Source organism: Chiloscyllium plagiosum, chromosome 1 (assembly GCF_004010195.1).
Source record: "Chiloscyllium plagiosum isolate BGI_BamShark_2017 chromosome 1, ASM401019v2, whole genome shotgun sequence".
In the NCBI taxonomy this organism is placed as follows: domain Eukaryota; kingdom Metazoa; phylum Chordata; class Chondrichthyes; order Orectolobiformes; family Hemiscylliidae; genus Chiloscyllium; species Chiloscyllium plagiosum.
This window is the reverse complement of record NC_057710.1, coordinates 61,747,953-61,766,220: the sequence shown is the minus strand read 5'-3', so window position 1 is coordinate 61,766,220 and position 18,268 is coordinate 61,747,953. Positions and strand designations below refer to the sequence as shown.

Below are 18,268 nucleotides of genomic sequence, written 5' to 3'. Positions count from 1 at the left end.
TGTTGATTCGGTCGCCCGAGATAGAAATGGAGAGGTCTAGGAAGGGGAGGGAGGAGTCCGAGACTGTCCAGGTGAATTTGGGGTCGGGGTGGAAGGTGTTGGTGTAGTGGATGAACTGTTCAACCTCCTCATGGGTGCACGAGGCGGTGCCGGTACAGTCATCGATGTAGCGGAGGAAAAGGTGGGGGGTGGGGCCAGTGTAGTTGTGGAAGATGGATTGTTCCACATACCCTACGAAGAGGCAGGCATAGCTGGGGCCCATGTGGGTGCCCATGGCTACTCCTTTCGTTTGGAGGAAGTGGGAGGATTGGAAAGAGAAGTTGTTCAGGGTGAGGACCAGTTCGGTCAGTCGAAGGAGGGTGTCGGTGGAAGGGTACTGGGTGGTACGGCGGGAAAGGAAGAAGTGGAGTGCTTTGAGTCCTTCGTGATGGGGGATGGAGGTGTACAGGGACTGGATGTCCATGGTGAAGATGAGGCGTTGGGGACCGGGGAAGCGGAAATCCTGGAGGAGGTGGAGGGCGTGGGTGGTGTCCGGATCGTAGATGGGGAGTTCTTGGTCTAAGGGGGACAGGGCCATGTCGAGGTATGCAGGGATGAGTTCGGTGGGGCAGGAGCAGGCGGGGACAATGGGTCGGCCGGGGCAGTCAGGTTTGTGGATTTTGGGCAGGAGGTAGAAGCGGGCGGTGCGGGGTTGTGGGACTATGAGGTTGGAGGCGGTGGATGGGAGATCCCCCGAGGTGATGAGGTTATGGACGGTCTGGGAGATGATGGTTTGGTGGTGGGGGGTGGGGTCATGGTCAAGGGGGCAGTAGGAGGGGGTATCTGCGAGCTGGCGTTTGGCCTCAGCGGTGTAGAGGTCGGTGCGCCAAACTACTACCGTGCCTCCCTTGTCTGCTGGTTTGATAGTGAGGTTGGGTTTGCAAAGGAGTGAGTGGAGGGCTGCGCGTTCCGAGGGTGAGAGGTTGGAGTGGGTGAGTGGGGTGGGGGAGTTCAGGTGGCGGTTAATATCGCGGCGGCAGTTGGCTATGAAGAGGTCGAGGGCAGGTAGGAGGCCAGCACGGGGTGTCCAGGTGGATGGGGTGTGTTGGAGGCGGGAGAAGGCGGGAATGCTTTGCCTGCAACGGCAGTAGATTCGCCAACTTTAAGTACATTTAAGTCGTTGTTGGACAACCATATGGACGTACATGGAATAGTGTAAGTTAGATGTGCTTCAGATTTGTATGACAGGTCAGTGCAACATCGAGGGCCGAAGGGCTTGTACTGCGTTGTAATGTTCTAACGCTATTGCAATCACAGAGACTTGGTTGAATGAAGGGCATTACTGGCAACTAAATGTTCCAGGATATAGGTGCTTCAGACAGGACAGGGAGGGAAATAAAAGGGGGGGGGAAGGGGGTTGGAGTTGCACTGCTGGTCATTGCTGGCTGTGTAAAAGGAGGACACTATGGTGGGCCTGAGCAGTGAGGCATTATGGGTAGAGCTTAGAAATAAGAAGGGTGCAGTTACATTGTTGGGACTGTATTACAGGCCTCCCAACAATAAGCTTAAGGTAGAAGAACAAATAGGTAAACAGATTATGAACAGTTGTAGAGGCAACAGGGTGGTGGTGATGGGAGATTTTAATTTTCCCAATATAGACTGGGATACACTTAGTGTCAGAGATCTGGATGGGATAGAATTTATAAGGAGCATCCAGGAAGGTTTTCTAGAGCAGTACAATGGAAGGGGCCATATTGGACCTGGTTTTGGGGAATAAGCCAAGCCAGGTGGTAGAAATTGCAGCAGGGGATTTCTTTGGGAATAGTGACCACAATTCTGTAAGTTTTATAATACTTGCAGACAAAGATGAGCGTGGCCCTAAGGGAAGTGTACTAAGCTGGGCCAAGGCCAATTATATCAAAATTCAGGAGGAGCTGGGAAATGTGGATTGGGAGCAGCTATTTGAGGGGTAGTCCACATTTGATATGTGGGAGGCTTTCAAAGATAGGTTGAAGATTGTGCAGGATAGGCATGTCCCTTTGAAAACAAGGGATAGGAAAGGCAAGATTCGTGATCTCTGAATGACAGGAGAAATTGTGCAAATAGCCAAAAGGAAAAGAGAAGCGTACATAAGGTCCAGGCAGCTAAGAACATAACGGGCCCTGGAGGAATATCTGGAGAGCAGGACCAATCTTAAACGAGGAATGAAGCAGGCTAAAAGGGGTCATGAAATAACTTTATCTGGCAGAATTAAGGTGAATCCCAAGGCCTTTTATTCATATATAAGATGCAAGAGGGTAACTAGAGAAAAGGTTGGTCCATTAAAGGATAAGGAAAGAAGGTTGTGTGTCAAACCTGAGAAAATGGGTGAGATTCTCAATGATTACTTTACATCAGTGTTCACTGAGGAACGGGAGGTGATGAATGCTGAGATTAGAGATAGAAGTTGATTTATTCTGGATCACGTTGACATAAGGAGGGAAGATGTGTTGAGTAGGCTAAAGGATATGAAGGTGGACAAAGTTTCAGGACCAGATGGAATCTATCCCAGGTTGCTGAGTGAGGCGAGAGACGAAATAGCTGCGGCCCTGACAGATATCTTTGTAACATCCTTAAACACAGGTGAAGTCCCGGAGGACTTGAGGGTTGCTCATGTTGTCTCCCTGTACAAGAATGGTAGTAGGGATATTCTGGGTGACTACAGACCAGTGAGCCTGATGTCAATGGTGGGAAAGTTGCTGGAGAAGGTACTGAGGGATAAAACCTATTTATATTTGGAAAAGAAGGGGCTTATCAGTGATAGGCAACATGGTTTTGTGCCAGGGAGATCGTGCCTTACCAACTTAATAGAGTTCTTTGAGAAAGTGACCAAGTTGATAGATGAAGGAAGGGCTATAGATGGCATTTGATAAGGTTTCCCATGGAAAACTAATGGAGAAAGTGAAGTCATATGGTGCGCAGGGTGTTCTAGCTAGGTGGATAAAGAACTGGTTGAGCAACAGGAGACAGAGAATAGTAGTTGAAGTGAGTTTCTCGAAATGGAGAAAGGTGACCAGTGGTGTTCCACAGAGATCAGTGCTGGGGCCACTGTTGTTTCTTAAATACATAAATGATCTGGAAGAGGGCAATGTTGGTCTGATCAGTAAATTTGCAATGACACAAAGATTGGTAGAGTAGTAAAAAGCATGGGGGACTGTCAAAGAATACAGTAGGAATATAGATAGATTGGAGATTGGGCAGAGATTAGGGAGTGGCATGGTGGCACAGTGGTTAGCACTGCTGCCTCATAGCACCAGGGTCCCAGGTTCGACTCCAGCCTCCGGCGACTGTGTGGAGTTTGCACATTCTCCCCGTGTCTGTGTGGGTTTTCTCCGGTGCTCAGGTTTCCTTCCACAGTCTAAAGATGTGCAGGCCAGGTGAATTGGCCATGCTAAATTGCCCATAGTGTTAGGTGCATTAGTCAGAGGGAATGGGTCTGGGCGGGTTACTCTTCGGAGGGTCAGTGTGGACTGGTTGGGCTGAAGGGCCTGTTACCACTTTTGTAGGGAAAACAAAAGTGGCAGATGGCGGTCAATCCAGGCAAATGTGAGGTAATGCATTTTGGGAAGTCTAATTCTAGAGTGAACTGTACTGTAAACAGAAGAGTCTTGGGAAAAGTTGATGAGCAGAGAGATCTGGGAGTTCAGGTACAATGTACCCTGAAGATGGCTGCACAGGTGGATAGAGTAGTCAAGAAGGCATATGGTATGCTTGCCTTCATCAGACAGGGTATTGAGTATAAGAGCTGGCAGGTCATGTTAAAATTTTGCAAGACTTTGTTTCGGCTGCATTTAGAGTACTGTGTACAGTTCTGATCGCCATATTACCAAAAGGATGTGGACCATTTGGACAGGGTGCAGAGAAGGTTTCCAAGGTTGTTGCCTGGTATGGAAGATGCTAGCTATGAAGACAGGTTGAGTAGGTTAGGATTGTTTTCATTCAAGAAATTATAGACGAGGTGGATGGAGATAAGCTTTTTCCCAGGGTGAGGGATTCAATAACGAGAAGCCACGTGTTCAAGGTGAGAGATGAAAAATTTAAGGGGGTTACACGTGGAAAGTACTTTACACAGAGGGTGGTGGGTGCATGGAACGCATTGCCAACAGAGGTAGGAGCGGCAGGCATGGTAGATTCATTTAAGGTGCATCTGGACAGATGCATGAGTAAGTGAGGAGCAGAGGGATACAGATGCATAGGAATTAGGCGATAGGTTTAGACAGTGGATTTGGATCGGCTCAGGCTTGGAGGGCCAAAGGGCCTGTTCTGGGCTGTAAATTTTCTTTGTTCTAACTTCAAGCATGGGCATTTATACACATGCGTAGTGTTTCTCTTGACAACGCTCAGTGGGAGAGTCTGCAATCCATAAATAAATATGCGCCATCAGCTAGGTTTGAATATTACCCATCATGTGCATTTCTTATGCCTAAGTCGAATGCTGCATCAGAATGAAAACAAAACACATTACTCCTTTCTTTGAAAAGCTTTACAACATCTATCATTAAGCCAACAAGACCATGGCTCTGGAAATCGTCCTGCAATAATTCTTAAGTTGTACTGTTAATACACCCTCATTTTTGGTCGCTAGTTTCAATTCGATCTACATTGAAATCTTTAACTTGTACTCCTTTAGATGGTTTGCTTGTAAGTTTCAACTTGCAATTAAAAAACTAATCTCATAATGAACGCAAGCTGATAAAGTTTGATGTTTATATGCATATTCTTAACATGTACGGGGCTCTTGTAATTTTAATAGATCAGAATACCATTGGTTGGCATTATCTTCCATTGTTTTTAATTTTTTTTATTGTCTCTCCTCAAGGACATTTCTGAAATTATGCACTTACTTCTTCAATTTTGAAAGAACTCTGCATACTGACTGTTGCACACTAGTTCTGCGTTCACGGTTTTTTGGTTGTAAACCAATTCTTTCTCATTTGTCACTTACATCTGGTCTTTCACAAGATGCCAACACTGTTGATCTCCTGAAGAATAATCAGCCTTGCACGTTAGCAAATTCTGTGGTGAACATTTCAGTCTTTCACATTGGTCACAAATACAACAACCATCAGTTAAAGGTATCTTGTGATCTGCCCTGGCTTCACTGAACAACGGTTTTTCATTTAAAGAATCTTTGAATATCTGTACTGTAATTTCTGTTTTCTTCCTTCAGATGTTCAATACTGTAGGATGTTTTCTGCTATATTACAGTTGTTAAAGTCAGATAAGTTGAAATTCAGCAAATTTCATGACTGTGAATTTTTATTGTCTGATCCTGTAAAAGCTTCCTCAGCTTTTTCAAGTTAAATCTTAGACCTGTGGAATTAACTTTTCCTTTGTCATGATACCCAACTGCTCCTAAGTCAGCAAATTTTGCTCTGGAAAATGGCTCCATTTGTGGTCATCAACATTTCACCATATGACAATAGTCTGATTTTGCTTAAGGTCGTCTCTCCCATAAACTCTACGCTGAATAACCAGGTGCAGATCTTGGTGGTAGTAGCAAATATTCAAACGAGAACTTTGAAGGCCGAAGTGGAGAAGGGTTCCATGTGAACAGCAGTTGAACATGGGTCAGTCGGTCAGTGTATATCAGTGTTACTTTGGGAAGTTTTAGTACAGCCATTCGTTTCAGCAGCGTGCAATTCTAGTACTTGGTTGGGAGGGTCAGGCAATTTGTCTAAGGGCTCAATTTTTTGATTCTCAGAGCTCATTTTAAAATGATAGTCTCTCTGATTTATGTAACAGCCTTTCTATTGCACAATTTTGGCACTCCTTGCTCCGAAGAGGACAATTTCTGAAGACATTTCGTTATATTCCGTAGAGACAACAAAGCTTCAACACAGATGTACTTATTTTTAGTCTGATCTGAATTTATGATTTTTAGATGTAGCCTTATTTTCCAGCTTTTCTGTACCTTAACTTTGAAAATAATACTTTTCTAAACTTTATTGGTGAAGGCAGCATTACTTTGAAGGGTGTCCACATTGGAAGTCTTGAAACACATTAGGATAACTAAATCCCCAGAACCTGACGAAGTGTATCCCAGGACTTGGTGGGAGGCTAGGGAGGAAATTGCGGGGCCCCTAGCGGAGATATTTGTATCACCACCAGCCATGGGTGAAGTGCCTGAAGACTGGAGGGTGGCTCATGTTGTGCCATTATTCAAGAAAGGCTGCAGGGAAATACTTGGGAATGACAGACTGGTGAGCTGAAAATCCACTCTGTCTAAGTTGTTAAAGGGATTCTGAGAGACAGGATCTACAGGCATTTGGACAGGCAAGGATTTATTTGGGATAGTCAACATGACTTTATGCATAGGAAATTGTGTCTCATGAATTTGAATGAATTGTTTGAAGGGGTGCCCAAGTAAGACATTGTCTACATGAACTTTAGCAAGGCCGATGACAAGGATGTTGAGCAAGGTTAAATTTCACGGGAGAGCAGGGCAATTGGATACAAAATTGGCTTGACAGTTGAAGTCAGAGAGTGGTGGGAGTGGGTTGTTTTTTAGACGAGAGTCCTGTGACCAGCGGTGAGCCACAGGGCTTAGTGCTGGGTCCAGTGTTATTCATCACTTACACAAATGATTTGGATGCGAATTTAGGACGGATGATTAGTAAGTTTGCAGATGACACCAAGATTGGTGGTATAGTGGACAGTGAAGGAGGTTATTTGGGAATGCGGTGAGATTTTGATCAATTGGGCCAGTAGGCTGAGGGATGGCAGACGGAATTTAATTTAGATAAGTGCAAGGTCTTGCATTTTGATAAGGCAAACTAGGACAGGACACAGATAGAGTTAATAAAATGTCTGTTTCCTTTGTTACAATTACATGATAGTACATAGGCTGAAATTTTGGATCTAGAATACAGAAACAGATCGACCACAAAAAAAACATAAGTACAAATACAGCATTGAACAAAGGGGTAAGTGTTAATAAAGAACTGCTCTATGCTCTTATTTTGAAGCATTATATTAAATGTGTTCCTTTTCATTTTGTTTACATACATTATTTATAGCTTAAGAGAAGAAAAATACGAAAACATACACAGCAAGAGATGGACACACTTCCTATGAAGCATTATGAACTAGTTACTTTGGCCTTTTGGTACACACTCTCTTCCTTTTAGCTCACCATTGGTAGTCATACACTCAGCAATCTAAAACCCATGCTTAGAAAGACTCTCCTTAAACTTACCTGTCTTCCATCTCTTCAACCATTTCACTATCAACATTTGCAACATACCCTGATTTTGGCTGGCATACTTTTACCTATTTGTATCTCGATGAAGCAACTTTTGACATTTTCTACATTAAGAATGGTTCATAAAGGTAAATTGTAATTTATATTTGCATATTTCCACTGTTAATTGAGAAGCTCCAAGCAGCTTCAATGGTGCTGAATGAACTACTCATAATTTAACTGAAGAATAAACCAACAGAAAAGTCAGTGTATTTTGTTAAATTGGATCATTATACATTGGGAACCAATGTAAATTATGTATATGTGTCTTGTGCTACCATATTTCACAGGTTAATTCCACAGGTCTTGTGCTACCATATTTCCTCTGTCTATTTCTGGTGTAACAAGATGACACTGACAATTGAATAAACGACACTTACTGTTTTCACCATAGGTATTGGAGAGGAATAACATATGTAAAGAGATTTTCAGTCTGTGATACTTTATAAATTAAGGAACAAAATCGGCCAGGCTTCCCAGAGTACATACTGCTGTGATATTGCTAAATAGCGTTATGTCACTTTAGCAGAAATACAGGGAATACAACCACAGTCTTACCACTTGGTTCATTTGTGCAAATAGAATAATTGATGGCATATGCAACTAATGACATTACTGAGATATTGAGAACTAAAAGCATTTCTTCATCACCTATATCAAAAACAATTCTGACTTTTGCTAATCAACAATTGCTCCTCAACTAATTAGAAGCTAGGTAGTCACAAACCATGATAATCCACAATTTCAGATTTGTTTGATGGCATACATTTCAGAGATCAATTACACTCAATTACGACCTCCATGAGTTACTCTGATATCACAAATGGAAAATGGAAAACTGTACTGAAAATGTCTCTTTTCCCTGAAATGTCCTGTCACACTGGATTATCTCCAAATCTTGCAATGGTTTATTTTAATCTCTATGTCATTACAGACCAATGACAATATATGAGCAAATAACTAAGCTTACCATTACTTCTGGATTTAAAACTCAATATAAATACAATATTCCAGAAAAACTGATACAAACTACAACTAAAAAAACAAAATCCTAAGTTTTTCCAACTTCTTTATGAGTTAGATCTTGCCAAAGTGACTGATAAGATTTAGCCTTCAGTGCCAAGCCATTACTTTCAATAGTGTTTTTAAGATAAATAATTTTACAAACCTCCCCCAAAGATCTCACTTACATTTAACCTGAAAAATTACCTCGGCCTCTTGCAATTAATAATTAAAGGACTGATCATCTTTAAACATGTAACTAATACTTTCCACAGAAAATATATTTTGAACCAGTGACAATGTCGTGCGACACTCCTACATTTAAAATGTTTGCTGTTCCACATTGAAGTATTTATGAAGAATTTATGCAAATTTTTCCACTATTAGAAGTGGTGTTGAATGTATGATAAAACTCCCAGTCCTGACCAGATATATCCAAGAACAATGCAAGAGGCTAGAGAAGAAATTGCAGGGGCCCTGGCTGATATTTTTAGATTATCATTAGACACAGTTGACATCCCAGAAGACTGGTGGGTAGTGAATATTGTGCCCTTATTCAAGAAGGGCTGCAAAGAAAAACCTGGGAACTACAGACCAGTAAGACTAACATCTGTGATAGGTAAGTTGTTTGAGAAGATTCTGAGAGATAAGATATACATGCATTTGGAAAGGCAGTGTTTGATTAGGAATAGTCAGCTTTGTTCATGGGAGATCATATCTCACAAATTTGTTAGAGTTCTTTGATGAAGTGATCAGGAAGGTTGATGAGGGCAGGGCAGTAGACGTAGTCAATATAGATTTCAGTAAGGCTTTTGATAAGTTTCCACACAGTAGCTGCTCTGTAAGGTTCAATCACATGGAATCCATGGCAAATTGGATACACAATTGGCTTGACGATAATATGCAGAAGGTAATAGTGGAAGGATGCTTGTCGGACTGGAGGCCTGTGACTAGTGGTGTGCCTCAGGGGTCAGTACTGGGCCCATAGCTGTTCGTTATCTACATCAATTATTTGAATGAGAATGTACAAGGCATGATTAGTAAATGTGCAGATGACACTAAAATAGGAGTTATTGTGGATAGTGAGGAAGGTTATCAGAAATTGCTGCAGGACCTTGATCAGGTCGGGAAGTGGGCGAAAAATGGCAAATGGAGTTCAATACAGTTAAGTGTGAGGTGTTGCATTTTGCAAAGTCAAATCAAGATAGAAGTTTCATTGTGAGTAGTAGGGCCTTAAGGAGTGTGGTGGAACAGAGGGACCTTGGAGTTCAGCAACACGGTTCTCTGAAAGTGGAGTTACAGGTAGACAGGGTATTGAAGAAGGCTTTTAGCACAATGGCCTTCATCAGTCAGGGCATTCAGTACAGAAGTTGGCAAGTTATGTTGCAGTTGTCCAGGATGTTGGTGAGGCCATACTTGGAAATTGTGTTCAGTTTTAGTCACCTTGCTGTAAGAAGGATGTTATTAAACTAGAAAGAGTGCAGAAGACATTTTCAAGGATGTTGCCAGGACTCAAGGGTCTGAATTATAGAGAAAGGTTAGACAAGCTAGGACTTTTTTCTTTATAGCGTAAGAGACTAAGGGGGAATCTGAAAGAAGTGTATAAGAACATGAGAGGCATGGATAGGGTGAATGCAAACAAATCTTTTTCCTAGTGTTGAGGAATCAAGGATGAAAGGGCATCAGTTTAAGGTTAGATGGGAAAAAATAAAGGGGAACCTGAGGGCAAGTCTTTTACACACAGGGTGGAACGCATGTGCAATAAGCTGCCAATAGAAGTGATTGATACAGGTACCTTAACAATATTTAAAAGGCATTTGGACAAATACATGGATATGAAGGTTTAGAAGGAAATGGGCCAAGTCTGGGGAAATAGGGTTAGCGTTGGTGAATATTTTGGTCGTCATGAATCAGTTTGGGCCAAAGGACCTGTCTCCGTGTTCTAGGACTTGATGACTCGATCTTATGAACTCGCGACTTATAAATACACATATTGCTTAGCTAGCATAAAGGAATTACATTTGCACAATTTCATCTTTAGCAGAGAGTTTGAACCCTTGGTTGTGTTTAAATATGAGGTAACCATTACATTTCATGACATGTATACATTCAAGTCCATGCACAAATCACTATGATAACTGAACATGTTCATCCAGTAATACAGTGAAATGAATTGATGACAGTTATTGATAAAGAGCTGGAAACAATCAAAATTTGTGATTTATACATTTGGAAACAGGATCAGTTAGGTTTTGTAATCCAGAAATTGTAGTACTACCTCTTGAATTTGTATTCGAACTTTGTTGATAACTCGAATCCAGCGTGCTCGGGCAGGGGAAAATGGAGGTGTACCAACTTCATCATAGCTGAAAACAAAATGAATTCTTAATGATTCGCAATACATGAAACAATTCTAGCAACCATTACAGTCTTGTTCAAAGATATACAAATCTACTAGGAGAACGTGAGGACTGCAGATGCTGGAGATCAGAGCTGAAAATGTGTTGTTGCTGGAAAAGCGCAGCAGGTCAGGCAGCATCCAAGGAGCAGGAGAATCAATGTTTCGGGCATGAGCCCTTCTTCATTCCTGAAGAAGGGTTCATGCATGAAACGTTGATTCTCCTGCTCCTTGGATGCTGCCTGACCTGCTGCGCTTTTCCAGCAACACATTTTCAGCATATACAAAATCTAAACAACTTAAAAGAACTATCAACACTAAGAAAAATGACAAAAAGTACAAGTGCAACGGCAGGCTGAGAGATCTCCTGATCTGATTGCTCTCCAACCTTAGAATGGAGTTGGAGTGTCTGTTACAGGCTGCAGAGACAGTGGATCCATTGATTGTAATCCTCCAACATTCCTTACATTCTTACAGAATGGTTGTGTTTTTGTGGATTCATATGGATTGGAGAGCCACAAACGTAACAATATATTCAGGAAAGGAAGAAGACAGAAAGGAGAAAACTACAGACCAGTTAGTCTAACATCTGACATTGTGAAAATGCTAGAATCCATTATTAAGACAATAGTATCATGACACTCAAAGTCATAGAATTGCTACAGTGCAGAATGCGGTTATTCAACCCATTGGGTCTGCACTGATCCAGACACACGTGGACTGTGGGAGGAAACCGGACCACCCAGAGGAAACCCACACAGATAAGAGTGGAATGTATAAACTCCACCCAGTAGAATCAAACCCAGGTCCCTAGTGCTGTAAGGCAGCAGTGCCAACCACTGTGCCACCTGTCATAATGTAATCATGCAAAGTCAACATACTGTTTTTAAAAAAGGATATAAAGTTTGACAAAATTATGAGCATTCTTTAAGGATGTAGCAGGGAGTATAAAGAGGAACTAGTAGATGTAGTGCATTTGGGTGACCAAAAGGCAAAATAATAGTGTTTTGCACAAAGGTTACTCGCAAAGAGAAGAGGTCATGATATTGGGGGTGGTATACTGGTAAAAATGAAGTATTAATTAAGAGGAAATTGAGGGAAACAAAAAGCTTCGGTAAATTTCAGAGGAGCAAGTGTTGAATGTTTTGAAAGACATAAGAGTGAATAAATCCCCAGGACTTGATCAAGAATACCCTAGAACTCTGTGGGAAGCTAGGGAAGTGATTACTGGGCTTCTTGCTGAGATATTTGTATAATCGTAGTCACAGGTGTGTTGCCAGAAGACTGGAGGTTGGCTAACGTGGGGTGCCACTATTTAAGAAATGTGGTAAGGCAAAGCCTGGGAACTATAGAGAAGTGAGCCTGACATTGGTGGTGGGCAAGTTGTTGAAGGGAATCCTGAGGGACAGGATGTACATGTATTTGGAAAGGCAAGGGCTGATTAGGGATAGTCAACATGGCTTTGTGCGTGGGAAATCATGCATCACAAACTTGATTGAGTTTTCTGAAGAAGTAACAAAGAAGATTGATGAGGGCAGAGCGGTAGATGTGATCTATATGGACTTCAGTAAGGCTTTCGACAAGGTTCCCCACAAGAGACTGATTAGCAAGGTTAGATCTCATGGAATACAGGGAGAACGAGCCATTTGGATACAGAAGATAGAAGACAGAGGGTGGTGGTGGAGGGTTGTTTTTCAGACTGGAGGCCTATGACCAGTGGAGTGCTACAAGGATCTATGGTGGATCCACTACTTTTTATCATTGATACAAATGACTTGGATGAGAGCGTAGGAGATATAGTTAGTAGGTTTGCAGATGACACCAAAATTGGAGGTATACTGGACAGCAAAGAAGGTTACCTCAGATTACAATAGGATCTTGACCAGATGGGTCAATGGGCTGAGGAGTGGCAGATGGAGTTTAGTTTAGATAAATGCGAGGTGCTGCATTTTGGGAAAGCTAATCTTAGGATTTATACATGTAATGGTAAGGTCCTAGGGAGTGTTGCTGAACAAAGAATGCAGGTTCATAGCTCCTTGAAAGTAGAGTCGCATGAGAGATAGGATAGTGAAGAAGGCATTTGGTGTGCTTTCCTTTATTGGTCAGAGTACTGAGTACAGGAGTTGGGAGGTCATGTTGTGGCAGTATAGGACATTGGTTAGGACACTTTTGGAATATTGCGTGCAATTCTGGTCTTCCTGTGGGAAGGATGTTGTGAAACTTGAAAGGGTTTTGAAAAGATTTACAAGGATGTTGCCAGCGTTGGAGGATTTGAGCTACAGGGAGAAGTTGTATAGGCTGGGGCTGCTTTCTCTGGAGCGTTGGAGGCTGAGGGGTGACCTTAGAGGTTTACAAAATTATGAGGGTCATGGATAGGATAAATAGACAAAGTCTTTCCCTGGGGTGGGGGAGTCCAGCACAAGAGGGCAGTACGTGTATAGAATGAGCAGCCAGAGCAAGTGGTAGAGGCTAGTTCAATTGCAACATTCAAAAAGCATCTGGATGGGTATGTGAATATGAAGGATTTGGAGAGATATGGGCCAGGTGCTGGCAGGTGGGACTAGATTGTGTTAGGATATCTGGTCGGCATGGAAGGGTTGGACTGAAGGGTCTGTTTACGTGCTGTACATCTCTATGAGTCTATGACTCTGCCAACCGGGCTATGGTCCATTTACAAATAGCAACTGGTGACGTCCCACAAACCTCAGAGCTGGAAGAAAAGAAAAAGCCAAATGATTGCAGATATGGATTTTCATTAGTATCTGTCTTGTGGCTGTTTTGCCTGGATTAATGATCTTCCAGTGGGTGCAAGATGATGCAAGGAAGACTGGAAGACTGCAAATGGCCTCATAGGATAGCTTCAAAAGGCTCTGAGCCTGGAAAACCAAGTTTGGGGGATGACAACATATTAGCATGGACAGCAGCAGTCTTAGCCAGCCAGCTGACAAGCAACAGCAAGGGCACTAGTTGAATGGATTCCATTCCTGAAGAAGGGCCTGTGCCCGAAACGTCGAATCTCCTGTTCCCTGGATGCTGCCTGACCTGCTGTGCTGTTCCAGCAATAAAGTTTCAACTTTGATCTCCAGCATCTGCAGACCTCACTTTCTCCACTAGTTGAATGGTAAGGTTTTTAGGACAAGGACTGATATCATAAGACAGGTGCTCCACAGAATCACTGCTACTGAGGTACTACCTCAGCAATCCTCTGTGATGTGTTAAGAGAACAGATTCCTGAACTCCTGAGAAACTCTCTAAACCTTTGAACTCAGGTATCTACAACCATGGTGGCAACTGGCCTGAGTCACATGGTTGCGATGGCAAGAAATGAGATGAGGTCAAAGTGACTGACCTTAACACCAAAATCTAGGAGTTCTAGCAAACTTAGTCAAATGAGAATCATGGGGGAAACTCTGTGCTGGGTGGAATCATACTTGGTAAAAGGAAGATGACTGAGTATCTGGACGTAGGTTTGTTCGCTGAGCTGGAAGATTCGTTTTCAGACATTTCATCACCACACTAGGAACCATCATCAGTGAGCCTCCGGATGATTGAGTATGTTAGACATCTATCATCTTAGCTCCAAGATATCGCTGAAGGAGTTCCTCAGGGTAGTGTCCTAGGCCCAACCATCTTCAGCTACTTTGGAGCTCCCCTCTCTATGGAGATGTTTGCTGATGATCGCACAATGTTCATCACTATTCATGTATCTCCAGATACTGAAACAATCTGTGTCCAAATGCAGCAAGCTCTGGATAATATCTGAGCTTGGATTTGATGTGGCAAGTAACAGTGACACCACACAAGGGTCAGGCAATGACCATCTGCATCAAAAGAAGATTGAACATTGTCCCTGGACATTGAACGGTATTACCATAATTGAAACCCATTATCAACATCCAGGATGCTGCTACTGATCAGAAGTGAACATGACTCACCGTATAAATACTGTAGCTAAAGGAGCAGATCGGAGGCTAGGAATCCTGTGCAAGTAACTCATGACCATGCAAAGCCTATCTTTCATCTATAAGGCAGCAATCAGGACTGCAATGGAATACTCCCTATATGCCTGGATGAGTGCAGCTCCAAATACACTCATGAAACCTGACACCATCCAAGACAAAGCAGCCTAATGGACGGACAGGCATCAATTTCACAGACATTCTCTCCCTCCACTGCAGAAATTCACCAAGACTCCTCAGACAGCCTTAGAAGGACAAGAGAGGCAGATACATTTCATCAAAGTCACACGCCATCCTCACTTGGGACTATATGAGCTACTGCTTTACTGCATTAGTGTGTAACTGGACTTTATGTGAAACAGGAGGAGATGGAGAAAAGGAAACAGAAGGAAGAGGCGAAATAGCAGGATGAGGTGAAACAAGAAAACAAAGTGGTGGTGGTAGTGGAGGAAGTGGAGGAGATGATCAGTTCCTCTTTTTCTCTCATTGACATTAAACAGAAGTACTCACGAGTGTAACGTCTTAGAGAACTTAGGGCATAAGGGGAAAGAGGAATCAGAGACTCTGATCAGAAACTGAGAAAACCAGTGACTTCACAGGAAAAGGTGTAAAATTAATTGGTTGGTAAGTAACTGCTAAGTTGAATGGCTATTCCAAATTGTTTTCATATTAACGGTAAATTGGAGAACAATTTTACAGATTAAAAACTGAAAACAACTCGGGAATTTAAAAAAACAAATTAAAAATGAATTAAGTAATTTAGAGATGCTGGGCCAGGTACTGTGTTGTACCTGCACGATGTGAGAGGTGGTAGACCCCCAATGTGGTTCATAGCAAACACATCTGTTGGAAGTGTTGGTTGGTCAAAGAACTCCAGATCAGAATTGATTAGATTTTTTAGATTAGATTACTTTACAGTGTGGAAACAGGCCCTTCAGCCGAACAAGTCCACACCGCCCCGCTGAAGCGCAAACCACCCATACCCCTACATTTACCCCTTACCTAACACTATGGGCAATTTAGCATGGCCAATTCACCTGACCTGCACATCTTTGGACTGTGGGAGGAAACCGGAGCACCCAGAGGAAACCCACGCAGACACGGGGAGAATGTGCAAACTCCACACAGTCAGTCGCCTGAGGCAGGAATTGAACCTGGGTCTCTGGCACTGTGAGGCAGCAGTGCTAACTACTGTGCCACCGTGCCGCCTTAAGTTGAGTTGGAGCCTCAGCTTTGAACACTGTGACACATCAGGAAGGAGCAGAATCACATCTGGGACCAATGTCCTCGCAGAAAGGCTAAATAGGGTGGTCACAAAGACTTTAAATTCATAAATAAGGGCAGGGAAGGTTTAAGGAAAGTCAATGCAGTTTCAAAATCAAGTAACATGACATAATAAAAACAGGCAGAAATTCTACTTCAAGTACAGCAGGTAATGTTAAAACTCAGAGGTGTACTGATTAAACTGGAACAGAAAAATAATAAACAGACAAATAAGGTATCAGTGCTGATGTATGGCCCAAATAAGAGTTCAAAAGTGGGGCAATAGAAAAGCATAGCAGGTCAGGCAGCATCCAGAAAGCAGGGGAATCGACATTTCGGGTATAGCCCTTCATGAGGATGCTGCCTGATTCAGTGCCACACTTTTCAACTCTGACTCTCGAGCATCTGCGGTCCACAATTTCTCCCAAATAAGAGTTCTACCTACGAATGCATGGAGCATAAGGAATAAATTAAATGAGCTGCAGTCACAAATTCAAATTGGAGATTGCGATATAGTAGACATTACTGAGACAGAATGGTCAGGAATGGGAACTAAATAAACCAGGTTATAACGTTAACAGGATGAACAGGGAAAATGGTGAAAGAGATGCATTTGCCTTACTGATTAGAAGCAATGTTACTACAGTGTTGAGGCAAGATATAATGAGGGGAAAGCATTCAGTGGAGCCGTATGATTGGAACTGAGGAACATCAAAGGGTCTAAAACGGTAATAGATGTTACATTCAGACATTAACGGGAAAATATATCGTAGGTAAACAATTCCCGCTGGTTGGGGATTCTAGAACTGGGGATATAGTCTGAGAATTAGGACCAGATCATTTAAACCATCCATAAAGAAGCACTTCTATACATAAATAGTGGTTGCTTTTTCGAACTCTCTTCCATAAATAACAGTGTATACTGGATCAAAATTAAATTTCAATCTGAAATAAATAAACTTTTCTTTAAGGTATCAACATATATGGGCCAAAGGTAGATTCTGAAGTTAGGCCACAGATCAGCTATGATCTTAACGAATGATGGGACAGGCTCAAAATGCTGCTTGTTCCCATGTTCCTATATTGGCATTCCTTCAGTGGCCCTGGATCAAAATGTTATAATTCCCTCCTTAACAGCGTTGTGGGTTTACCAAAACCAATTGAGCAACAGTGGGTTAAAAGGCAAGTCAGCATCACCTTCTTAAGTGTAACAAGGAATGGGTCATGTATGCTGGCCCAGCCACTGATATCTAATGCTCTCGAATGAATTTAATAAAAACAAGACTTCATGATCTTAGGCTGAACTTCTACTGCTAGGTGGAAGGTGGTTTCTGCTTGAGTTGCAAAGAAAGCAGAGACAATAACCATTAGATGCTTCATCATGGTTGGGTCTACAAGTTTGCTATGACTAATGAATTCAAAAGAATGTGGCTCCAGAACTGTGCAAGGCATTATGCCTTCTGAGGAAGGGTCACTTGACCCAAAATGTTAACTCTGATTTCTCTCCACAGACGCTCCCAGACTTATAGAACATAGAACATAGAAGAATACAGCGCAGTACAGGCCCTTTGGCCCTCGATGTTGCGCCGATCCAAGCCCACCTAACCTATACTAACCCACTATCCTCCATATACCTATCCAATGCCCGCTTAAATGCCCCATAAAGAGGGAGAGTCCACCACTGCTACTGGCAGGGCATTCCATGAACTTACGACTCGCTGAGTGAAGAACCTACCCCTAACTTCAGTCCTATATCTACCCCCCCTTAATTTAAAGCTATGCCCCCTTGTAATACCCGACTCCATACGCGGGAAAACGTTCACACTGTCAACCCTATCTAATCCCCTAATCATCTTGTACACCTCAATCAAGTCACCCCAAACCTTCTTTTCTCTAATGAAAACAGCCCCAAGTGTCTCAGTCTTTCCTCATACGATCTTCCTTCCATACCAGGCAACATCCTGGTAAACCTCCTCTGCACCCGTTCCAGTGCCTCCACATCCTTCCTATAGTATAGCGACCAAAACTGCACACAATATTCCAGATGCGGCCGCACCAGAGTCTTATACAACTGCATCATGACCTCAGGACTCCGGAACCCAATTCCTCTACCAATAAAAGCCAGTACGCCATATGCCTTCCTCACCGCACTATTTACCTGGGTGGCAACTTTCAGAGATCTGTGTACATGGACACCAAGATCCCTCTGCTCATCCACACTACCAAGTATCCGACCATTAGCCCAGTACCCCATCTATTAGCCCAGTACCCCATCTGCAAAGGAGCAACTTTTTCATGCAGAGGGTGGTGCGTGTATGGAATGAGCTGCCAGAGGAAGTGGTGGAGGCTGGTACAATTACAACATTTAAAAGGCATCTGGATGGG

The 18,268-nt window shown here is 42.7% G+C and overlaps 1 protein-coding gene across 8 annotated transcripts in view; it reads right to left on the bottom strand.

The window, feature by feature from the left end:
- Positions 1-18,268, bottom strand: part of LOC122548946 (protein unc-13 homolog B-like) — a 643,343-nt gene that overhangs the window by 197,618 nt on the left and 427,457 nt on the right. For all 8 annotated transcript variants that reach the window (XM_043687965.1, XM_043687956.1, XM_043687983.1 and 5 more), the window contains one exon: positions 10,542-10,629. In XM_043687965.1, coding sequence (XP_043543900.1) covers positions 10,542-10,629 — 88 coding nt within the window. The remainder of the gene's footprint in view (positions 1-10,541; positions 10,630-18,268) is intronic.